A 25,461-nucleotide genomic window follows, 5' to 3' on the forward strand; every position below is an offset into this window, starting at 1 on the left:
TTTCTGCCCATGGGATTTCCCAGGCAAGAATACTGGAGTGGGTTGCCATTTCCTTCTCTGGGGCATCTTCCCAACCCAGTGATCAAACCCATGTCCCCTACATTGGTAGTTTTTTTTTTTTGCCACTGAGCCACCAGGGAAGCCCTAACTCATGTACAACTAAATTGTCACATGAACTCATCCATGTAAGCAGGCAAGAAAAATGTTTTACATGTTTTAGCATTCCTGATAACTCCTCGCTAGATAACAAACCTTGCCTTACTCCCCACAGGTGACCTGTGTTCTGGCTCTGACAACATGGCTTGGATTTTTATTTTTGGACCCTAATGGAACCAAACAGTATACGTTCTTTAGTGTCAATCTTAAATTTACTCAAAATTTTCATGAAACTGATCCATATTGTCTTGAGTTCCTCTAGATAGTAGTACATTTTATTGTGTTCCATTGTTTGAATATTCCAGTTTATTTCAACAGTTTGTGTTGGTGGACATTTGACTTCTCAGTTTGAGTCTATTGTAAATAACGCTGCTATGAGCATATTTTAATATTTCTGATAGTGCATAAATGCATGAGTTTCTGTTGGGTTTGTACCCTGGACTAATATCACTGGGTCATATGGGATGCATATTTCATAAATGATGCCAGTTTTCCAAAGTGTTTATAGACAGTTTTCCAACAGGCTCTTTTATGGAATTGGATCAGATGATACTAAATTTGCCTGCCTTTTTCGTACCGATTTGTATATTCCAGATGTGGGCCTTCTGGCTGGATATGTTTTGCAAGTAATTTTCCCCATTCTGACTTGTCTCTTCAGTGTTTTAATTTTTATCTTTTGATGAAATAAGTTCTTAATTTTAATGTCATCTAATCTTTATGGACATCGTCTTCTTGTGTAAGAAACATTTACCTACCCTGAGGGCAAGAAGATATTCCACATTTTTTTCTACAAGTTTTATTGTTTTTGTGTATACATTTAGATCTGCATCTTGGAACTGATTTTTTGTGTTAGAGTGTGAAGTAGGATTAAGTTTTATTTTTTCCATATTAACCCAACATCATTTATTTTAAAAGTACATCTTCACCCCAGGAATTTTCCACCTTTGTCGTATACTGAATTCCATATGCATTGGGTCTAAATTTAGGCTTAATTCTATTCTACTGTTCTATTCACACACCATGCCACAGTGTTTAAATTATAAATAAGAAGCTTTATAATAAGTCTCAATATCTGGATGGACTAGTTTCTCCTCATGGTTTCTCTTTTTCAGTCTTTTCCTAGGTATTCTTGTATGTGTGTGTGTGTTTTGTGTGTGTGTGTGTGTGTGTGTGTGTGTGTTTGGGGGGGGTTATGTGTACTTGTCTGTTACCTTGTCCAACTCCATAATACTAGCTTGTTGGTATTTTTATTGGCATTGCCTTGAATTTATAAGTTAATTGGTGGGGAATTAATATCTCTATAATGTTAAGTTCTTATCCAAGAACAAGGGATGTTTTCCCATTTGTTCAAGTCTACTTTAGTGTTTGTCAGAAATGTTTAAAAATTTTCTTTGTACAAGTATTCTAGTCTCATTACGTTTTTGGTAAGTATTTAATCCTACATTGTTAATTAAAATTTCTCAACCATTATGTCTTCACAGCTTTTGTATGTGAGATCTACTAATATTGTATCTTGATTTTATAATTTGCTGCTTCACTGAATTCTTTCATTTTTTGAGTTCATTTTATTATTTATTTTCTGGGATATTCCAGGCATACTACTGTATCATCTACAGATTGAGTGAGCTTTGCTTGTTTATCAGTCTTTTAAAAAATATTTATTTTTGCTGTCTTAGTTGTGGTTTTGAACTCTTAGTTTCAGCATGCAGACTCTTGGTTACAGTATGCATATGAGATCTAGTTCCCCAGCCAAGGATCAAACCCAGGCCCTCTGCATTGGCAACATGGAGGCTTACCCATTGGACCACCAGGGAAGTCCCTGTTTGTCAGTTCTTAAGCCTCTAATTTTTTTTTTTGCCTGTGTGGTTGCATTGACTAGTACCTCTAGTATGATAATAGAGGGCATTTTTGTATTGTTCTAGGGGTAATACCCTGTTTTTCCATTGATTAAGATAAGTGTCTTTTAGAATGAAGTATACAGTTGACCCTTGAACAACATGGGGGTTAGGGACACTGACACTCCACATAGTAAAATATCCGTGTATGGCTTTTTTGGTCCCCCATATCCATGATTCCACATCTAGGGATTCAGTGGCAGATTGTGTGGTACTGCAATACATATTTTTTGAAAAAAATCCATGTGTAAGTGGACTCCTGCAGTTCAAACTCATGTTATTCAAGGATCAATATTTTATCATATTGAGAAGGTATTCTGTGTTCTTGAATATTTTATCATAGATGTGTACTGTATTTTGTCAGAGTTTTTCTGAACATCTGTGAGGAGGATTGTGATTCTCTTCCTCTGATTTATTAATATATTAATAAATTTCTCAACACTCAACAAATTTTGTGTCCTGAGAATGAATTTCATTGGCCATGGTATATTATTTTCTTAATGTGTTGTTGGATTCTGTTTGCTAGTATTTTGTTGAGAATTTTGCATTGGTATTCATGAGTAATTGATACATGGTTTCTTAGAACTGTCTTTCTAGTTTGGGTTTTAGTATTATGGCTGCTTCATGAGAGGACCTAGGAATTTTTTCCCTCTTTTTCAGTACTCTGGAATAGTTTGTACAGCATTAGGACTGTGGTTTTTGGAAAATCAGGTTGAATTCCCTATGAAACCATCTGGGTGAGTTGTTTTTTAGTGGTGTATTTTCTTAGGAACTTTATTTCTTTTATGGAAATTAGTCTGTGTTAAGTTTTCTAACCTGAATGGCATCAGCATTGGTAATCTGTATTTTCATGGGGAATAACTCATTTCATCTAGCGTAGGGGTCAGTAAAGTGGTCATATGATTTAAAAATATTTTTTGATTCGATGGTCATTTCTCTTTTCCTGCACTCTTTCTACTTGCAGTGCTCCATGCGGGTCTTTGGGTGCGTGGTGTTGGTAATTGTGCATCGGTGAGTGAAGGTGCTCAGTATGTTGCAGATCAAACGTTTTCCTCAGCTCACTAGTGAAGGAATAGCAATTATTAACTAGCTCTTGCCTAGATTTGGGGGTGGGTGGGAAATAAGGTGCCCTTAGAGGCCAGGCCTAAGGGGAGAAGAGTACTTTTTCTCAGTATTGACTAATGTAAGACTGTTTCTTTAATTAGGAGCCCTGGGAATCCAACACAGCTACTCCGTCAGCCCAATTCCAACATCATGTCAGTTAACAGGCCAGAAGGAAACTGAATTCCCACCTGCACCTAAGTACCCCAGAGCTCTTGCATCTCATCGCACTTTTCTGCCAGTTCTTGGGACAGACCTGCTACCTTACACAGTCTCTCTGGAGGGGACTTCTAATTATATTCTTACTCAGTCTTCATGTCTCATTATGGCCTGAGTTCTTGGGGGTTCTCCTACAGGAACCAGCTCTATCTTGTGTAACTCCAACCCACTCTGGAATTTTTTCCTCTCTAAAGAACCAGTGAATATCAATTAAGGGCCTTATACTGGATTAGGCTTTGGGAAAAAAGATATGATGCTGTCCTTAAAGGAGTAAAGATCTAAGAGGAGAGATGGGTATAAACAATAGATGAGATAGCTAATATGGCCTGTTAATCCATTAACAAGGACCCGAGGAGGTATGTTGAACTTTTGGAGTTCAGAGAGAGCCATATTGAAGAGATGACACAAGCTAAGCTTAGAAGGCTTATTTATAGTGTTCAGGATCAGATTTGAGTAAGCATGTCAATCATGAGTGCAAAGGCAAAGAAAATTCTGCGTAACATTCTCTGACATGTAAAAAAGGACAATCTTGGAAGTAGAAGATAAAGCTAGAGGGGTAACCTGGGTCATTGTAGAACACACGCACACATACATCAGGACTGTATCAGTCTCAGTTTAAGTGTTAATTGAAGTTGATAGAAATATGTTCACATTGGTGAGATTCAGTTTAGAAAAGTAGCCTGTGCATGCTTCTTTGTAGAATGGAATGAAGGGAGCCTGTTCATAATTGCTGCATAATAAACTACCTGAAACACAGTGGTGTAAAACAACCACCATTTGTTTACAGTTCTGTTGGTTGACAGTTGGGACTGTGCTTAGCTGGGCTTACTAATGTGCTTGCAGTCGACTGCTGGTTTGGCTTGGGGGTTACTTGCTCCTCATTCTGGTCTCATCCTCCAGCAGTCTAGCTGGGGCCTTATGAGATGAGGCTTTGTACATGTGATGCTGGAGGGTTCTAGAAGAGCACAAGCTCCACTGCAGGTGCTCTTCAAGTGCCTGTATGTGTCACGTTTGCCTGCACCCCATTGCCCAGTGCTGCTCACGTGGGTGAGCCCAGGGTGGAAAGAATCCTCAGAGCTACAGAGAAGGGAAGTGGGTACAGGAAAGGGAAGAAATGGTACCTGTTTTGCAGTCGCCGCAAGCCCAGTGTTATAGTGCAAGGATTTCAAATGAGAGAAGATAACGTTATATAGGTGTAATTAACATATAAGGAAGGGGCTTTCCTGGTGGTCGAGTGGCAAAGAATCCACCTTGCAATGCAGGGGACATGGGTTTGATCCCTGGTTTGGGAAGATGCCACATGCTGTCGAGCAACTAAGCCCATGCACTGCAACTGCTGAGCATGCCTTCTGGAGCCTGTGCTGTGCAAGAAGAGACGCCACTGCGTGAGAAGCCCGTGCATCGCAAAGAAGAGTGGCTCCTGCTTTCCGCAACTAGAGAAAGCCCTCATGCAGCAGTGAGGACCCAGCGCAGCCAAAATAAATAAGTGTTTAAAAAATCAACATATATGAAGCTGCACGTTCTTAAAATATATAGAGATAAGTTTTGACCTATATATATACTTGTGAAACCATCACACAGTCAAGATGGTGACCCCCCCAAATGTCTCCTTATGTTCCTTTTAATGCTTCCCCATCATTCCCCAGGCAAACGATGAACAGACAAGGGTTCTTGTCCTCTGGCACTAAAATTTGTTCATCAGTTCAACAAATGTCCATTAATGCTTCTGTACCAGACCTAAGGCCCCATTCTTCCTGTAAGAAGAGGCTCATATCGTAGGTCCATTCTATTTTGGGTCTTAGGAAAAGCAGGGTCTAACCCTCACTTATTTTTTTCTCTTCATTTTCCTTTCATCAGTTGTCTAAGTCATGGTAAATCACTGATTTTCATTCAGGAGTGATTTTGTTCTTAAAGGATATTTGGCAATGTCTGGAGATACTATTTTAAAAATCTTTTTTGAATGGGATGTGAGAGTGGGGGAAGCTACTGGTATCTAGTGTATAAAGCCATGAATGCTGCTAAGCATCCTACAGTGTATAGGGCAGTGCCCTGCTCCTCCCTCACCCTCTGTCCCAGGAATTACCTGGCCCCAAATTTTAACAGTACCCAGGTTGAAAAGCCCTGTGATATAGTAAATGTTTCTACACTTCTAACTAATTGAAAGATGGAGGACAATCATACTGTTGCAGGCTTATTAGGATGGCCCTATCTTGGCTTCATCTTATTCTAATTCTCCAGGTCACCAGGGCCAGAGGTTCCATAGAATGATTGGAAGCTAAAATGTTGTGTTGAATAAAGTGATTTCTTTTTTTTTTTTTTTTTCACCAGTATCAATCAGTTTGTATCTCAACCTCAGACCCCTGCTGGAGAAGAATGCAGCTGTGCAGAGCTTTCTGGAGTCCAGGATCCTGCCGATAGGTGTACCTCTTTTGGTACAAGATGGGGGCATAAATAAATATGTTCATAAATATGGCAGCCACTGCTTTTTGCAAATGTGTGCATTTGATATTAACTTTCTATAATCACCCCAGCAATTATTTAATACTTACCAATGCAGAATCTGAGACTACTTAGAAACAGTGCTAAATTGCTTTAGTCATGTCCAACTCTTTGTGACCCTATGGACTGTATAGCCTGCCAGGCTCCTCTGTCCAAGAGTAAGTGAGAAAGTTATGATTCAACCATTGGAGTCTGCCAGGATCCAAATCAGGTATTCACCAAGAGAGTTCAACATTCCTCAAGTCAACCCAAGGCAGGTTTTAATTTTTTACCCTCATTTCAAGAGAATCTCCCCTTGGGGCTGAACTGTATAAGGGATGCTCTGCCCTCCCAGTTCACTGTTGCAGGGAGTCCTGGTCCAAACCTTAGTCTCTAGATCCAGGGAAGTTCTCTCCTGTACTCTGCAGATCTGATCTTCAGCATATGGTGCTCCGGACTGAGCCTTGGACGGGCTGCCTCTCCTACATGATGTCCTCAGCGCTGTGAGTCAGCTCTGGGAATTCACTCAGCCTCTTCTAAACCCATAGCCTGGTCAACCCTCTACAGCTTTTCCACCTGGTCTGGTGATAATAGATCCCTTTGTACCTTCACCATGGTGATCATGGACCTGGATGGCCCTCATGGATCTTCTCATACTTATGCCAGACACTGTTCTGAATTCTCTTATGTATAATGTTTAATCTCCATTGGAACTCTTAAGGAAATATGGGGCACAGAGACACAAAGAGGTTAAGTAACATGAATGAGATTGCACCCTTAGTGAATGATGAAGAGAGATTAATCCAGAGCCCTCTTGGCCTCTGTGATCTGCCCCACCTCAAAATACAGTAAGTGCTATGGAAATGAATGAACAGGAGGATGGTGGTCAGGTTTGGGCTCTCTGAAGAGCTGACAGTTTCTATTTGAAGCCTAGCATGTGACAATTCAGGGAAGTGTGGACCAGCGAAGGAAGACAGTGAGTAGAATGTTTTGGACATTTATTTTAGATCAAATGGTTCAACAGAGACCAGAGTTTCCTTTTTCTGAAAGTAGAAACTGCACTGAGTTTCCTAAAGAAGTTTCTCATTAAAGTCCCAAGTATAGGTCAATGGCCAACACCAAAGCAAGACTCAATAAGGGTAAAATCTTATGGGCTGAGGGAGGTTGGTATGAGACAGTCCAAACAATGGTTTTCAGACCAAGACTAAGGAAAAGCATGGTCCAGCAGACACGGTGCTAGAAGTTTGAACATTGCTTGAGAGGGTTTAAAGGTGAGCCAGTGTGTAAATTTTTGTGGTCATTCTTGTCCTCTTCCCATCTGCATTTCTTGACTTGCTTTTTCCTCCCTTGATGCTTATAGGAATCAGTCCTTGGAATGATTTGTTTCCATGGGAAGTTTAGTTATTGATTGGTCATTCTTTTTCCTTGGTAGATGATGAGCATTTTAGTGTGCTGCTTCAAGATTGTCTTTGGCTCAGAAATATTTTCTTCTAGTATATCATAAATAGTGTTTCTTTCTATGTCTTCAGGTTACACCTTCATGGACACCAGTTATCAGCACTTGGGATCTCCGTTGCCTGCCCTTAACTTCCATTATCTCACTGAGAGTATGTTCTTCTAGTGAAAAGTCTCCTCAGAGCCCCCTTCATGTCCCTGTTCCTCAGACTGTAGATGAAGGGGTTCAGCATGGGGGTGACTACTGTGTACATCACCGAGGCTATTGAACCCTTTCTGGAGGGATGGGCTGTTCCTGAAGTGAGGTAGACCCCAAGGCCTGCACCATAGAACAAGGTGACAACTGAGAGGTGAGACCCACAGGTGGAAAAGGCTTTATACTTCCCCCCAGAAGATGAAATGCCCATTATGGAGAAGATGATTCTAGAATAAGAGAAAAGGATCCCAGTCAGGGGAATAACACCCAGCAGGCCAGTTACAAAATACAGCACAATGTCATTGACAAGGGTGTCAGAGCAGGCAAGCTTGAGAATTTGAGCAAGTTCACAGAAGAAGTGGGGGATTTCTGTCTCTTTGCAAAAAGATACCCTCAAAACCATCAAACTTTGCAACAAAGAGTATGTCAGGCAGATCAGCCAAGAAAGCAGAAGCAGGAGACCACAAAGGTGAGGGTTCATGATGACTGTGTAGTGCAGGGGGTGACAGATGGCCACAAACCGGTCATAGGCCATCACTGTCAGTAGCAAATTATCCAGCCCAGCAAAGATCATGAAAAAATACATCTGGGTAAGGCATCCTTCATATGTGATGCCTTTGTTCTGCTTCTGGATATTCACTAACATCTTGGGGACTATGGTGGAGGTGAAACAGATGTCAGTGAAGGACAGGTTGGAGAGGAAGAAGTACATGGGGGTGTGGAGGTTGGACTCAGAGATGATGGCCAGGATGATGAGCAGGTTCCCTGTAACACAGACCAGATACATGGACAGGAACAGTCCAATGAGGAGGGGCTGAAGGTCCGCATCATCTGAGAGCCCCAGAAGGATGAATTTTGAAATAACTGTCTGGTTCTCTGTTTCCATATAAGTTATGGAAATTGCCTTATGGAAAGAGGCAAGAATAATGTTCAAACAATGACAAAACAGGAATTTGCCATATACTTGAAACTCAGTCACTCAAGCCTTATGTCTTATCTATGGGTTTTCTTTAATTGACCAAGATCTCAATAATACCTTCCTTGTTTTGACCTCTACTCCTCGGAACACCTCTTTAAAAATTGTATGTTCCAGGACTTCCCTGGAGGTCCAGTGGTTTGGAATCTGCCTGCCAATCCAGGGGTCACAGGTTTGATCCCTGGTCCAGGAGGGTTCCACATGCCATGGAGCAATTAGGTCCTTGAGCTACAATTACTGAAGCCCATGCACACTAGAGCCCCTGCTCTGCAACAAGAGAAGTCGCTGCAATGAGAAGCCTACACATGGCAACTAGAGAGGAACCTCAGCCTGCTGCAACTACAGAAAGCCTGCATGTGGCAGCAAAGACACAGTGTAGCCAAGAATAAATTAATAAATTTTAAAAAATGAATGTTCTAGGAATTCACTGGTGGTCCAGTGGTTAAGAGTCTGCCTTCCAATGTGGGGGATGCAGGTTCGATCCCAGGTCGGGGAACTAAGGTCCCACATGGCATGGAGCATGGGCTATAGAGCCCATGTGCCACAAGAGCCCAGGCATTGCAACAAAAGATCTGGTGTGTCACAACTCAGACCAAACACAGCCAATAAATGAATAAATACATATTTAAAAACATGAATGTTCTACACCACGCAGGGCTTGCTTTCGGATTCTCCAGGCAAGAATATTGGAGTGGATTGCTATGCCTTCCTCCAGGGGATTTCCAGCCCAGGGGTCAAACTCTGTCTGTGTCTCCTGCACTGCAGGTGGATTCTTTCCCCACTGAGCCATTTGGGATATAATAGGTGCTCTATAAATATTTGTTGAATGAATAACAGAAATTGTTGGAGTAGAGTAGAGGCAGTTCCCTATCATAAAATCTTTTGACTAAGAACAAAGAGACTATTTATCATGAAATTTTTTCAATTGAAAATAAAGAGAATGAGAGCCTTCTGTCTTTTATTGCACTCCTTAAAAAAAAAAAAAAAAAAAAAAAAAAGCCTTGGTTTCTCTTTGAATATTGCACCTCTGCCATAGGAGGGAATTTTTAAACTGAGAACAATTGTCCTCAATTTTATATGCATTTAAGCAAAGGTTTCTTCCTTTGAGCTGAAATGTGTCTTTATAACTTACATGGTTTTAGTTCCCTGCTATGAAAATCATTTCTCTTTGCCATGATAAATTTAGATGTTTGCAGACATTTAAATGATTCTCTGAGTCTCCTCATCTTTCATTGATTTCACAGTTATTTGAGTGCCTACTGTATGCCAGGCACTGGGTTAGAGCCAAGTATGAAAGGTAAGAGACATCTGCTCTGCTATTCTGTAGCATTGAGTGTTATGAAAATGTTACTGCCTTTGACTCCTCTGGGGTCGTTATTCTGATTAAGACTCTGATGATCCAGCCACTCGAAGAGAGTAATTAGCAGGAGTATTAACTGGTCAAATGTAAGGAACTTAGTTGAAAATCCGAGAGAGTTTGTGAAAGATGAATGAGGACAGGCAACTTTTAAAACAGTGAGATGACATAAATACAGAAATATCAATGGGACAGACTTGACAGTCATGAAACAGTTATTAGCCAACATGAGAATTTAGTTTGTGACATAGATATATTGGGCTTTGGTGGTTCAGAGATTAAAGGATCTGCCTGCCAATGCAGGAGATCTGGGTTTGATCCCTGGACCTGGAAGATCATCTGGAGAAGGGCATGGCTATCGACTCCAGTATTCTTGCCCCCAAAATTCTGGGGACAGAGGAACCTGGTGGGCTGCAGTCTATGGGGTCACAAAGAGTTTGACATGACTGAGCAACTGAGCATGAGCAACACTATATATGAGAATCACACTTTTATTTATTGGAAAATAAGACTTTGATATTAGATACTCAACTACTCAATATCTTATAATTCTAGGAACATCCTGTACAATTTCATAGCTTTGGACTTTTGCCCCTCTCACTGGGAGTCCCCTCTCACCTGGAAAAGTCGTATCCCCCCTTCTATACTCTGTCCTGAAATCTTCATTGGCATCGCCAGGCAGCAATGGGCATACTCTCTTTGGACCTTCTCTGTACCTTGTTGAAACTGGACCACACCTGAATCAAGCTATCACATTGCATTTTGTGCATGGTTCATTTCTGGGTTTTTACATCCTACCCAGAGAGCAACACATTATAGTTTGTGCAGTACCCAGCTCAGTGTTAGGCATAGAGAAGAAGCTCTGTAGACATATAAATGTCCTTTTGAAGGAAAAAATGGTGGAAAATTATTCAGGTGGGTACAGAGTGGGCTTTCCTAGTGGCTCAGATGGCAAAGAATCCACCTGCTGTGCAAGAGACCCAGGTTCAATCTTGGTTTGGGAAGATCCACCGGAGAAGGGAATGGCTACCCACTCCAGTATTCTTACCTGGGGAATTCCATGGAAAGAGGAGTCTAGTGGTCTATGGTTTATGGGATTGAAAAGAGTTGAATACAACCAAAGGACTAACATATACTCACATAGAGTGTGTTATGAGGGGTGGGCCAGAACTGAGGGACACTTAAAGGAGAGTTTACCTAGAAATAGAGGTAAGAGAACACAGAGTGTTATGGGGCTTGGAGAGCCCTGTCCAGCACCGGGGACTTTTCCTTGATTTTGGTGAGTTTTTCTTCCCCTGGTAGCTCAGTCAGAAAAAAAAAAAAATCTACCTGCAATGCAGGATATCTGGGTTTCATCCCTGGGTGGGGAAGATCCCCTGCAGAAGGGAATGGCAACCCACTCCAGTATTCTTGCCTGGAGAATTGCGTAGACAGAGGAGGCTGGAGGGCTACAGTCCATGGGGTCTCAAAGAGTCAGACACAGCTGAGCAACTAACACCTCTTCCCTGTACATACCTACCTGTGTGCCAGGAAAAGATTTGGCTCCTTCTTACCTCTTTGCCACAGCTGTTTCTGAGCAACCTAAGGCATCACAGTGCAATTTCTAAAGGTCTGGGCTCTATGATCTTTGCTTCTCTCTGTGGAGGACAAACAAGGACAGAGATCAGAGATGAACAGCTGAGTCTGGGACTCAGGGCTAGACTGATTCCTGGCGTGGCACAGGGCGTTTCCTCCTGCCGTGGGATTGGTGAGCCAGAGAAGAAAGAGCACAGGAGGATTATGTGGGCTGAATCCCCTCACTTCATACTGAACGATTGGCTGCTTTCGCCTATTTCTGGAGAGTTGCCCCCTCCAGGGTCCAGGGAGTGACCTACTCTGCCACATCCACCCACTGGGAGCAGAGCTGGAGCCACACGTGGGGTCTGCTATCCCCTCATCCCTAAGTCCTACAACCCCACACCTAAGCCCTTATTAGCCCCTTTTCTTCCTGAAGCAGTTTTTCTCCTCTTGGGTTTGGCCTCTAGGGTACCCCTCTTCCCTTAGGGAGCATCTTACTCCACCTCCAGTTCAATTACAAGTCTAAAGATTAACAAACATCTCCGGTGAAGTCTTCAAGATCCTGGGGACACCTGCGGACCACGCTTTGGGACAGATGTGAAAGCAGTAGAGGGGCTTCCCTGGTGGTCCAGTGGCTAAGACTCCATGCTCCCAATGCGGGGGGCCTGGGTCCAATCTCTGGTCAGGGAGCTAGAGCCCACATGCTGCAAACAGTTCACATGACCAACTGAAAGATCTCATGTGCCGCAACTGAGAGTTTGCATGTTGCAGCTGCAGATTCCGCGTGCTTCAACAAAGATCAAAGATCCCATATGCTGCAACTAAGATTAGGTGCAGCCAAAAAGTTAAAAAAGTGGACAGGAGGACAAGCTTTCAAGAGTCACTGCAGTAACAGGACAATGACCTTGACCATTCCCAGGCCCAAACAGGCATGAGGCAACTTGATACTGTGTGTCTGGAGAGGGTAAGTCGGAAGTCAGGGGTAACTGAGTGATGGGAATGTCAGGACCTTCACAGAACCCTGTGGTCTGCTTTGTAGTCGGCCTAGCAGATATCCCTTGTTCATTCAACTTATAAACCCTTTTTAAGCCCCTTCCTTTTTTTTTTTTAAACTTTTTATTTTATATTGGATTATAGCCGATTAACAGTGTTGTGATACTTTCGGGTGGACGGTGAAGGGATTCAGCCATATATATATACACGTATCCATCCTCCTCCAAACTGTCCTCCCATCCAGGCTGCCACATGACACTGAGAAGGGTTCCCTGGAGCACCTTCCATTTTTGACGGTGTGATAAACAAGTCAAAGTAAGCCTCATGGGATTTCCTTGTGGTCATACAACCCATTGAGGTTATCCAAGGAGACAAAAGATAAACAAACAGGTAAATAGAAAATGATGTATATAGATAATGATGCAATTATGTAAATAGATAATGATGTATATGATTAAAATATCAATGAAGTAGGGCTGTGGGCTAGAGTGAGCCTGAGGCTTCTCAGAGGAGGTAACATTTGGAGCTAAGATGGAAATATTCGGAGAAGACCTGGAGACAGGCAAAAGGCAAGGTGGGTAAAGCATACTTGGCCCTCTTGGGAGAGGAAAGCACATTTGCAAAGGCCCCGAGACAGCAATTGGTTTGACATTTTTGTCACAGGCCAGTGTTTCAGAAGCCAACATGGAAAATATGTGAGATGGGTGTGGTCAAATGTTAGGGCCCTGGTCGTTCAGAGCTTTATAGACCCATTTGAGGAGTTAGGGTTTTAATCTTAGAGAGGTGGGAAGACACTGCAGTGCTTTGTAGCAAAAATGATGTGATGTGATGTCATTTTTTGATTTCTAAATTTTCTCTGGCTGCTGTGTAGAGATTAGCCAGACTGGAATTAGGGAGATCAATGAAGAGAAATGGAGACCATCTGTGGGAGCTGTGGCAGCAATTATCATTACTCTTTAGGAGATTTTTATTCTGATCAGTCCATCTGTCTTATATCTTTTCAATTAGTTTAATCCTCACCTGATCATCCCAAAGGGAGCATAAAACATTTTCCAAGATTATGGAATGCCTTGTTGTTTAATCGCTCAGTCATGCCCAACTCTTTTGTGACTCCAGGGACTGTAGCATGCCAGGCTCCACTGTCCTCCACTATCTCTCAGAGTTTGCTCAAATTCAAGTCCATTGTGTTGGTGACACTGTCCAACCATCTCTTGCTCTGCTGCCTTCTTCTCCTTTTGCCTTTAATTTTTTGCATCAGGGTCTGTTCCAATGAGTTGACTTCTCACATCATCTGGCCAAAGTACTGGAGCTTCAGCTTCAGTAACAGAGGAGGAAATGGCAACCCACTCCAGTGTTCTTGCCTAGAGAACCCCATGGACGGCATGAAATGCCTAGGCCACAGGAAAATGCCAACCACCTACAGAAAAAGATGGAAGTGCCAACTGGCCAACCTGTCACACCATAGTAACCTTTCTCTTCCTTCTAGGTCTGATATCAGGTTTTCATGATGGGAAACAATGCACCTTTTAAATAAATTTTATTTATTTAATATTTTATTTTTGGCTGCTGGGTCTTTGTTGCTGTGTGCAGACTTTCTCTAGTTGCAGCGAGCAGAGGCTACTCTCTAGTTGCAGTGTGCAGGCTTCTCATTTCAGTGGCTTCTCTTTTTGTAGATCACAGGCTCTGTGATACACAGGCTTCAGTAGATGCAGCATGTGAGCTCAGTAGTTGAGGCTTTTGGGCTCAGTAGTGTGGTGCATGGGCTTAGTTGCCCCTTGGCATGTGGAATCTTCCTGGATCAAGGATTGAATCCGTGTCCCCTGCATTGGGAGATGGATTCTTAACCATTGGACCACGAGGAAAGTCCACAATGCAACTTTAAAGAGGTCCATTGAATCTGTGTGGGTCTGGAGATCCATGGGGTGAATGGGAAGGACTGCTGGGAGCAGTATTTCCTCATCATCAAGACAAAGAGGACAGCTGGGACAGACAGATGCTAGGGTAACAATATGCAAGGTTTCTGCTCCGAGGACTGCAGTTTGTGTTCTTTGTTTTGACAGAGGTCCAAGAAGTCTCCCTCAGAGTTCTGTTTTTCTCCCACACCTATTTGAACTCCCATAGGCATCTCAGCTATGAGCAGCAAATGGGTGCCTCTCAAGTGTCCTCTAAGTGTTCCAAAAAGATGGTGAAGGTGATAATTAGAATGAAGACAAAGACGGCAACTGTGTTATGAACCTTTGTGGAGGGCATCCTGTGCCCCAAGTCTGAGCTTATATAGCTTGTTTCATTTCATCTGCATAATCACCCTCAAAATCTAGGTGCATGCTCTGTTATTATTGTTAAACTTTTTATTGGAGTATAGTTATTTACCATGTTGTGTTAACTTCTGCTGTGCAGCAAAGTGATTCAACTATACATATACATATATCCACTCTTTTAGATTTCTTTCTCATTTAGGCCCACAGAGCATTGAGTAGAGTTCCCTGTGCTTTGCGGTAGGTTCTCTATTTTAAACAGAGTATCAGTAGTGTATATGTATCAACAGAAATCTCCCAATTCATCCCACCCCTTGATATCCATAAGTTTGTTCTCTACATCTGTGACTTTATCTCTGCTCTGAAAATAACTTCATTTTTTAAAGATTCCATGTATAAATGATATTATGATCTTGTTTTTCTGCTTTATTATCATTTTATAGAAGAGGGAAGGAGCTAAGAATTTTTATGTAATTTGTACCAGTCATGATGTAGAAAGGTGTGAAGCCAAGCTTAAATCAGGCCATCTGACTCCCAACACAGGGCAACTGAATGGTATTCTCCCCCTGTCAACTAGACATTTCACTTCCCTGGACACTCCAGGAAGAGCTTGCCTGCTCACTCTGCTTTCCCTTTGGGGGCTCCTGGGAGACCACAGTGGGGAGCAGTGGATGGCACCTGATGCATCAACTAAAGAGGAATTGCTGTGATCACAGGCAGAGAGCATGGGATGAGTTGTTGTTCAGTTGACAAAAATTGAGTTTAACATGGATGGGAAAATGTTTTTGTTTATTTTGTGTATAAGAATCCTAGTCATTTTATAGCTGGCAAAAGTTATAAATGCAGATCTTCTTTAAAAAAGGTTTTAAAACTTCTGTAGGTGGTAAACCCATGTTCATAGCAGCATTATTCAGAGTAGCCAAAAGATGGAAGAAACCCAACTGTCCATAAACATATGAATGGACAAAAAAAATGTGTAATGTACATACAGTGGCTGTTCATTGGAAGGACCAATGCTGAAGCTGAAGCTTCAATACTTTGGCCACCAGATGCAAAGAGCCAACTCATTGGAAAAGACCCTGATGCTGGGAAAGACTGAAGGCAGGAGGAGAAAGGGGCCACAGAGGATGATAGTTGTATGGCATCATTGACTCAATGGATGTGAGTTTGAGCAAATTCTGGGAGACAGTGAAGGACAGGGAAGCCTGGCATGCTGCAGTCCATGGGGTCACAAGAAGTCGGACATGACTGAGCAACTGAACAACAACAACAACACACACACAACTTTATTTTCTTGTTGAGATTCCATTTCACTTCCATAGTATTGAAACAGTTGTATTGTAGAGTCTGTATCTTACATGTCATCTAGTTGGTACAACTGTCTGGTGTTTGTGTATATCCCGTTTTATGTGTGTGTGTGTGTTTTGTTGGCTGTTAGAGTCTCAACTGTCTCACCTTTAAAATGGGAATAGATTCATTCCTATTGGGAAGATTACATGAGATAACAGAGCAGTTAGCATAGGCTTACCATAAAATAAGCACTCAAACATCAACTATATTTTCATATGTATTCAATCATACTTTATCCAATTTAAAAAACACTGATGGTGGTACAAACATATACACAGCACAAATCCACAATCAAACACATAGAAATAAAGTGAACAATCAGGAGTTTAAACATGGTATGCCAACATTGGAGATAACAAAGCTATAGTAAATTTCAAATCGAAGTTTTTAACTCACCAGTGTGGAAGTAAGAAGACCAAAGACATAGTTTTTTGGATAGCAGATGGGACAGAAATTACTGGGAGACTGTTTGGATGTGGGTTAAAAACTAGAAGAGGGAATTCCCTGGTGGTCCAGTGGTTAGGACTCGACACTTCCACTGCCATGGCTCAGGTTCAATCCCTGGTCAGGGAACTAAGATCCTGCAAGCCATGAGACACAGCCAACAAAACAAAACAAAATAAAAACTAGGAGAGGAAAAAAAAAATCACAGATCTTACAGGATTGGGTGAAAAAACAAGATGATTTGAGACATGCAAGAATAATTCTTTCCTTTTTTGTTGGCTGTGCTGGGTCTTTTTTGCTGCACGTGGACTTTTCTTTGGTTGCAGCAAGTGGAGGCTGCTCTCTAGTTGCAGTGCTCAGGCTTCTTTTGTTTTGGAGCACAGGCTCTAGGGCATCTGGGCTTCAGTAGTTGTGATGCATGGGCTTAGTTGCCCTATGGCATGTGGGATCTTAGTTCGTGGGCCAGGAACTAAACCCATGTCCCCTGCATTGGGAGGTGGATTCTTAACCACTGGTCCACCAGGGAAGTTCCAAGAGTAAGAACGTCATCACTGACTCAATGGACATGAGTTTGAGCAAACTCTGGGAGATAGTGGAGGACAGGGAAACCTGGTGTGCTGCAGTTCATGAGGTCGCAAAGAGTCGGATAGGATTTAACGACTGAACAACAACAACCCACAGAACCTCTTAGTCCTGAAGCCATTGGAATGATCACAAACAAGAGGTTGCTCTGTTGAGGAGCCTTCTGAGGGCTCCCTTCACATCCTTGTTCCTCAGGCTGTAGATGAAGGGGTTCAACATGGGGGTCACTACGCTGTACATCACAGAGGCCACTGAGACTTTCTGGGGGGAGTGAGTCATTGCAGAAGTGAAATGGACCCCCACACCTGTCCCATAAAATAAAGAAACAACTGAGAGGTGAGACCCACAGGTGGAAAATGCTTTTTGCTTTCCCCCAGATGAGGACATCTTCCTTATGGATGAAGCAATTCGTGAGTAGGAGAAAAGAATCCCAACAAGGGGGAAAACACCCAGCACACCAGTCATAAAATATATCAAAGTCCAGTTCAGGAAGGTATCAGAGCAGGCCAATTCAAGAATGTGTGTCAGTTCACAGAAGAAATGTGGAATTTCAAGATCTCTACAGAAGGTCAGGTGCCTCATCAGACAAATATGAAGGAGGGATGTCAGGACACCAATGGACCAGGTAATAAAAACCAGCCAACCACAGAGGTGTGGGTTCATGATGACCATGTAGTGCAGGGGGTGACAGATGGCCACAAACCGGTCATAGGCCATGGCAGTCAGGAGCAGAGTGTCCAGGATAGGAAAAAACATGGAAAAATACACCTGAGTGAGGCAGTCCATGTAGGAGATGGCTTTGTTCTCTGTGTGGATGCTCAGTAGCATCTTGGGGACTATGCTGGTGCTGAAACAGATGTCAACCAAGGACAGGTTTGAGAGGAAGAAGTACATGGGAGTGTGGAGGTGGGAGTCGAAAATGATGGCCAAGATGATGAGCAGGTTGCCAAGCACAGTAACCAAGTACATGGACAGGAACAACCCAAATATGAGGGGCTGCAGTTCTGGGTCCTCAGAGAACCCAAGGAGTATAAACTCTAAAACTCCTGTTCTGTTTCCTGCTTCCATGTAGCTGATATATCTAGGAAGGAAGAGACAAGAACAGCAGGAATTAGCAAACTGGCATCCTCCACATATTAGAAATACTGACCATGCCTTTCACTCAAGTTTTAATATTTATGAAGTGTGCCATTTTGTCTAAGAATTGGACCTTTGTCCACTCAAAAGTGAAATACTGTTTTTATCTTATATCTTATCCTAATTTCTTGTATTAAGTATCCATTTTATGACAACAAAATGAAAATAAAATCCTATAAAATGGAGTCTGGCATTCCTGACCACTTATCTGAAGGATCTGTTTTATAATAACCCTGTCAGACAGTTACGGATCTTCATAATGGGGACAAATCAACACGATGGAAATAATGTTGCTTCTGTGGGATTGAAATCCTGTACATTTTGGATCCTGCCAAAAGTGTAGGACTTCAGTCTAAAGACTAGGGAGCATCAGGGCTTCCCTGGTGGCTCAGTGGTGAAGAATCCGCCTGCCAACACAGGAGACGTGGATTTGATTCCTGGTCTGGGAAGATCCCACATGCCGCAGAGCAACTAAGCTCCAGCACCACAACTACTGAGCCTGTGCTCTAGAGCCCAGGACTTGCAACCACTGAAGCCTGGATATCCTAGAGCCCATGCTCTGCAACAAGAGAAGCCACTGCAATGAGAAGCCCATGCACCGCAACTAGAGAGTAGCCCCAGCTCACCATAACTAGAGAAAAGCCTGCACATAGCAACAAAGATCCAGCACAAGCAGAAATAAAAAATATAAAGACTAGGGAACATCAGACAAACTCAAGTTGAAGGACATTGTACACCACGTCTGACCTGCCCCTTTCAAAATGTAAATGCCAACAAATTCAAATAAATTCTAGCAATTATTCTGGATTAAAGGAGATTAAAGAGACATGTAAGCTGAATGTAATCATAGATGTTCTTTTGCTGCAGATGAAATTATTAGGATAACTGTCGACATAGACACGAGTTCTGTAAATTTAATGATAGTGTATAAATGTTAATTTCATTATTTTGATAATTGGACTATGGCTGTATGAGGCAATGCCCTTGTTTCTAGCGAATTTTGAAGACTTAGAAATAAAGAGATCCCATATGTACAGTTCTATTTTCTCTTAAGTGGTTCTGAAAAATTTCACCAAGAGACATAGGCACACACACACACATACTAAGGGAAGAAGGAAAAGTGGATTAAAAAAAGTAAAGATGGTAAAGTGTTAAAATTGGGGAGATCCAATAGAAGATATACATAGGAACTATTTGTCCTTTTAACTTTTCTGTAAATCTGAAATGAGGTTAAAATCAGAAGTTAATAAGTATTGATTCCACATTATGCCCAGTAGTACAGGGCAGAAAAACAAGAAGAAAACCCCTTTGTGAGATGCTGTCAGAAAAGAGTTAGATTCCCTGGTAGCTCAGATGGTAAAGAATCTGCCTGCAATGCAGGAGACTAGGGTTTGATCCCTGGGTGGGGAAAATCCCCTAGAGAAGGGAATGGAATGGCAACCCACTCTAGTATTCTTGCCTGGAGAATTCCATGGACAGAGGAGCCTGTCAGGCTAAAGTTCAAGGAGTTGCAAACAGTCAGACACAACTGAGCGACTAACATTTCACTTTTCAAAGAACATTGCAGCTGGGGTCACCACTCACAGATTTTGGAGCCCACAGTCACACTCTCCTAGAAACCTCAGCCTGAGGAACTTAGTCTAAAATCAGGAACTTAGTCCCCGATGAACAGTACCCTAGGTCCCAAGCAGAAGCAAACACATCTGCTCTGGAAGGCACTTTCATCCCAGGATCTTCTCCTCAATGTCCAGAAGGGAGACTGGTCTGAAGTTTTTCTTTCTTTTAACACTCTTTCCAGGTTTTCCTGTACATGTTGCTCCTCCCAATCTCCCAGTCTTATTTAGTATCATACCAGCCTGTCACTCTCGAAGCTCCCACATGTTTGTCTTTAGGAGTCTAAAAATGCTAGGATTATTCCCCCAGCCATGTCTATGGAAGTCCTGCCCTCTCTGCTGAGGTCCTCCTCCCTGCTTTAGTCCTCTTGTGATGACTCCTGTCCTCATCAATCCTCCCTGCCCACCAACTGCAGTCTCACTAGTCCATGCCTTTAGAACCTTCTCTATTTTTCTCCATTAAACAAATCATAGTTGTGTTTTTGCATTTACTTATGGAATTAATTGAGCTGTCCCTCTAATTACTGAATCACAAACCACACAAGTTCAGATCACACGTTACTCACATTTGTATCCCCGGTGCTGTGCTATCAGAGCGTATGGAAAGATGAATGAAGGTTGAAAACAAATATCATTATATGTAAGAGAAACAGGAAATCTACAAGTTAACCTCACATTGACTATAAAGGCACCAAGGTAAAAAAGGAGTAGTATGAAGTTATCTGATAAAAACCACCACAATATTGTAAAGTAATTATCCTCCAATTAAAATGAATACATTAAAAAAATTAATCTGAAAAAATCCAACATAGCCCATTATGAAGTAATATCCATCTGATGAGTGCAAAAAATATTTAGTATTAGTAAGTCAGATAACAATGTATTTATGTCAATAGATCAACGCACAAAATAATGATAAGTTTCAAACCAAGTTTCACTTAACAAAATTTAAGTCATTGATGGGAAGGGAACAGAGCAAAACTTCAGTCATCTAAGAACAGAAGAGTATTGCCCACAGATGATAAAATACAGCTATGTTAACTAAGTGTGAAAGAAAGTGAAAGTGTTATTTGCTCAGTCATTTCTGACTCTTTGCGACCCCCACGGACCATAGCCCTCCAAGCTCCTCTGTCCTTGGAATTCTCCAGGCAGGACTACTGGAGTGGGTTGCCATCCCTTCTCCAGAGGATCTTCCTGACCCAGGGATCGAACCTGGGTCTCCTGTATTGCAGGCAGATTCTTTACTGTCTGAGCCACCACGGAAGTCTGAGAGTCATCATTAAAACTTAAAAAACCAAAACCAACCAATAAAATGCAGGAAGGGGAAATTATGCCAGCTGGTATAACTATTTAACACTGTTTCTATTAATTCAAAAGAAACACCATAAAAGAGTAAATGAAATATAATATTAGGAAATTAAAACAAAATTGGTCACCATCAGTTGCTGATATGATTGCTTACTTGAGACAACAAAGAAGGTCAATTTAAATAGAATTTGAACTAATCAGTGTCATCAGCTTTCTTGGATTTGCAAATAACCTTTACAAAAGATAAGAGAAAAAGAGGGACTGTTCATAATTGCAGTGACATATAGGCACACCTGGCCCAGAAGGGGATTCAATCCATGTTTGTTGAACCAAAGAGTGTATGCTGCTCCTGTTCAGTCGCTCAGTCAGGTCCGATTCTTTGTGACCCCTTGGACAGTAACCTGCCAGGCTCCTCTGCCCGTGGGGTTTCCCAGGCAAGAATACTGGGGTGGGTTACCATTCCCTTCTGCAGGGGATCTTCCCAACCCAGGGATTGAATGCAGGTCTCCTGTGTCTCCTGCATTGGGATTCTTTACCACTGAGCTACCTGGGAAGCCCCAAAGAGGGTACACAACCTAGTAGAAAGCAAGTGATGTTGGGGTTGGGGTAGAGAAGCAGATATTTGCTGAAGCAGAGATTCTCCAATGAGAGCCTGTATCAGAATCACCTGGAGGACTTGTTAAAATGGACTGTTGGGTTCCTTCCTGTGAGTTCCTGTCATTATGATTGAGCAGGGTCTGAGAATCTCCATTTCCGTCATATTCCTGGGGATATTCTGCTCCTCCAGGAGCCGCCCCACTTTCAAAACTACTGTGAGTGAAAGTAGCTCAGTCATGTCTGACTCTGCGACCCCATGGACTATACAGTCATGGAATTCTCCAGGCCAAAATACTGCAGTGGGTAGCCTTTCCCTTCTCCAGGGGATCTTCATAACCCATGGATTGAACCCAGGTCTCTCGCATTACAGGTGAATTCTTTACCAGCTGAGCCACAAGGGAAGCTCAAGAATAGTATCTCTTCTCCAGTGGATCTTCCTGACCCAGGGATCAAACCAGGGTCTCCTGCATTGCAGGCAGATGCTTTACCAACTGAGCTATCAGGGAAGCCTGAGAGCTACTGTACTAGAGAAGAACAAGAAAGGTATTAGCAGATGGATTGAAAACACTTATTACATTTGAGAGAGTGCCAATTCTTGACACTGAGAAAGTCACTAGTTTCTAGAGGGTCTGAGGCAGACAGAAAACAACTGTAATGGATTAAAAAAGACAAATAGTCAGGAAAGTAAATTCTAGAAACGTAACAGGAAAACCATCTTGGGTTACTATCTATTTTGTTACCTCCTTCTGGGAGACACCACTGTTTCAATTCTCCTTTTTGTACACAGCACTCACTCATAGAGTGTGACCCCCTTGGCTGGGATTGCTCAATGAAATGCTTGTGCAGCCTCTTCTCCTCTGTCTCTTGAATGCTGAAGACAGATTCTCCCAGGGAGATGGAACTTGTCACAAAGCCGTGACTGTGGGAGGCACCCGTGTGATCTCCTCCTGGTCAGGCATCACTGAACTAGGGTGAGGCTGCTAGGGAGGTATTTACAGTTTCTCCAGCCCCAGGGGGAAGAATTCTCACCACTCATCATTAAACAAATTGTTCCTCTGGTGCTCTGCTCTTCAAGTTATTCAGCTCCCTTTGGGTGGAGAGGAAATGGCAGAAAGGAATGGCGTGTGCTCCAGGAAGGCAGCTTTGGGGCTAGATGGATCTCTCTCCCACTACCACCTTTCATCACTTTTGATTTGGCTTCGAGGTAAAGAAGTTCCCCCTCAGGAATGTGTCTCTGATGTAAAGACTCATCTCCCTGTAGACACACCACTTAGGGACACAAAGTAACACAAAAGAAAAGAGACACATCTGTCTCAGTGAATTCCTCACGACACTGGATATTTGATATGTAGACAAGAGTCTTGTTTCAAGAGAGGGTCATCAACTGTGTTAAATGATGCTATGAGGTCAAGGAACAAAGGCTGAATGATAGCCCGTAGATTTAGTGAAATGGAAACAATGGAAAGAGCAATTTTGGTAGAGTGCTGGGGAGTGGGCTATTTGTAGTGGGATTGGGAGTGACATGGCAATGAGGAATTTGACCCTATGAGTATAAAACATTCTGCCAAGAATTTTGGTGGTGAAGGGAAAGAAAGAGACAATTGTTTCATATGGGTTTTTTCTGTCTGTTTGTTTGTTTCAGACATGAGAAAGTATTTAGATGGCAAAAGAAATACTTCACTTGGCTGTAGCAAATTAAATTGGTACTATGTCATTTAATGAAAGATATGATATATTTCTAAAAGAATGAATCTTTTATTTTATAAATTATTCTTAGTTCTAAGTAATCTGTCATCTTTAATTAGTTGACAATAGAACTAGAACAATGAAATCAAAGAAAGATGTGGTGTTATCACAAGTTTCAGGGGTTAAAGTAACCTCCCATCACCAAGAATAACATCATTAAATTAGCAGTTTTCTATTATGTATTGGGTTTTAAGATCTATATTCTCAAAGATTTTATGGAAAAACCTGAATGAACATATTGGCCAACCCAATATATATCACTTGACAAAGATATGTAAACTCAACGGTATAACCCAAGAGCCACCGGAACTATAAATACAAGATGTCAATATTATGTATGGAATTTCTTCATTCCTTTCAGTAAACAGTTTTAGACAGCAACAATTACATTATGGCAAGATTCAAAAATATCTTTGCCATCACTCTGTATTTTTTTGTTTTGTTTTAAAATTTATTTATTCTATTTTTGGTTCTGCTGGGTTTTCGTTGCTTTGGTGAGCAGACCACTCTCTAGTTTCAGTGCTGCTCAGGCTTCTCATTGAGGTGGCTTCTCTTGTTGCAGAACATGAGCTCTAGGGCACGTGGGCTTCAGTGGTTGCGGCATACAGGCTTTGTTGCCCCAAGGCATGTGGGATCTTCCTGGACTGGAGATTGAAACAGTACCCACTGCATTAGCAGGCAGATTCTTAACCACTGGACCACCAGAGAAGTCCCATACTCATTTTCTAAACTAGAAAAATAATTGTACTATAATTAAAATTATAATTTCAGTGTAATTACCAACTACAGTGTACATGGTATCACTGTAACTTGTGCTTTATATTCATATAAAGACATTATCATGTTACATTATTGCATTAAAAATTCATTCATGGAGTGTGTAGTCCTTCACTATGAGTGAGTGAAATAAGCAGCCAGAAAACACCTGTCAGGTGGTAGCAGATGCTCCTGAGAAGTGTAACAGGTAATACTTTTAATCAATGTATTGGCAATTTTGAATATTCTAAAAGGATTATTGTTTCCAAAGGCCAGAACTTCCTTTCTTCTAGATAATGTTGTATCCCTAAGGACAAAATGACTTCAAATGAAACATTATGAACAATGGAATGTATTTTAACCTGTTGCTGGAAATTTTCTCCTGGCTTATTTCTTCATAGATTTTAGAAATTTCACCCTCCTCTGTGCTTCAAGAGTCATTAATTCATACAGATCATGTTAAGCATCATTTCTACTCATGTGCTAGAAGAATGTCTGATTAAAAGATCATAAACGGATTTCCCCAGTGGTGCAGCGATAAGAATCTGGCTGCCAATGCAGGAGGCACGGGTTCGATCCCTGGTCCAGGAAGATCCCACATGCCACGTAGCAACTAAAACCTCTGTGCCATGTGAGCCTGTGTGCTATAACTACTGAAGCCCGTGAGCCTAGAGCCTGTGCTCCACAACAAGAGAAGCCGCTACAATGAGAAGCCCTCACACCGTACCTAGAGAAAGCCAGAACACAGCAGCAAAGACCCAGCACAACCAAAACAATAAATAAAATAAAGTCTCTGGCAGCATCACAATAGAAAGGTCATTGAAAACAGGAATTATGATCCTCTTAGCTTCTCAGTTTGTGGAATTCAATGAATTGTTCCTTTAGTAAATGAACATTAAATTATTTTTTAATGAAAGTGTATGATCAGTTCAGTTCAGTTGCTCAGTTGTGTCTGACTCTCTGCGACCCTATGAATCGCAGCACGCCAGGCCTCCCTGTCCATCACCAACTCCCGGAGTTTACTCAGACTCATGTCCATTGAGTCGGTGATGCCATCCAGCCATCTCATCCTCTGTCGTCCCCTTCTCCTCCTGCCCCCAATCCCTCCCAGCATCAGGGTCTTTTCCAATGAGTCAACTCTTTGCATGAGGTGGCCAAAGTACTGGAGTTTAAGCTTCAACATCAGTCCTTCCAATGAACACCCAGGACTGATCTCCTCTAGGATAGACTGGTTGGATCTCCTTGCAGTCCAAGGGACTCTCAAGAGTTTTCTCCAACACCACAGTTCAA

General features: G+C 42.0%; 2 protein-coding genes and 1 non-coding gene across 3 annotated transcripts; 1 reads left to right on the forward strand and 2 right to left on the reverse strand.

Annotated features, from left to right (window-relative positions):
* Positions 1-429: 429 nt before the first annotated feature.
* Positions 430-8,386, reverse strand: LOC133061908 (olfactory receptor 7D4-like). The gene is made up of 2 exons (XM_061150218.1): positions 7,481-8,386; positions 430-660 (listed from the first exon to the last, which is right to left on the reverse strand). Exons 1-2 carry the CDS (start codon positions 8,384-8,386, stop codon positions 604-606), a joined length of 963 nt encoding a protein of 320 aa, XP_061006201.1. The 3' UTR covers positions 430-603.
* An 8,103-nt stretch (positions 8,387-16,489) lies between these two features.
* Positions 16,490-16,561, forward strand: TRNAG-UCC (transfer RNA glycine (anticodon UCC)). Its single transcript has one exon. It is a non-coding gene; the product is annotated as a tRNA-Gly (tRNA).
* Positions 16,562-17,143: 582 nt separating this feature from the next.
* LOC133061240 (olfactory receptor 7D2) lies at positions 17,144-18,082 on the reverse strand. The gene has a single exon (XM_061149230.1). It carries the CDS (start codon positions 18,080-18,082, stop codon positions 17,144-17,146), a length of 939 nt encoding a protein of 312 aa, XP_061005213.1.
* Positions 18,083-25,461: the final 7,379 nt, after the last annotated feature.

This window comes from Dama dama, chromosome 9, assembly GCF_033118175.1.
Source record: "Dama dama isolate Ldn47 chromosome 9, ASM3311817v1, whole genome shotgun sequence".
Classification (NCBI taxonomy): Eukaryota; Metazoa; Chordata; class Mammalia; order Artiodactyla; family Cervidae; genus Dama; species Dama dama.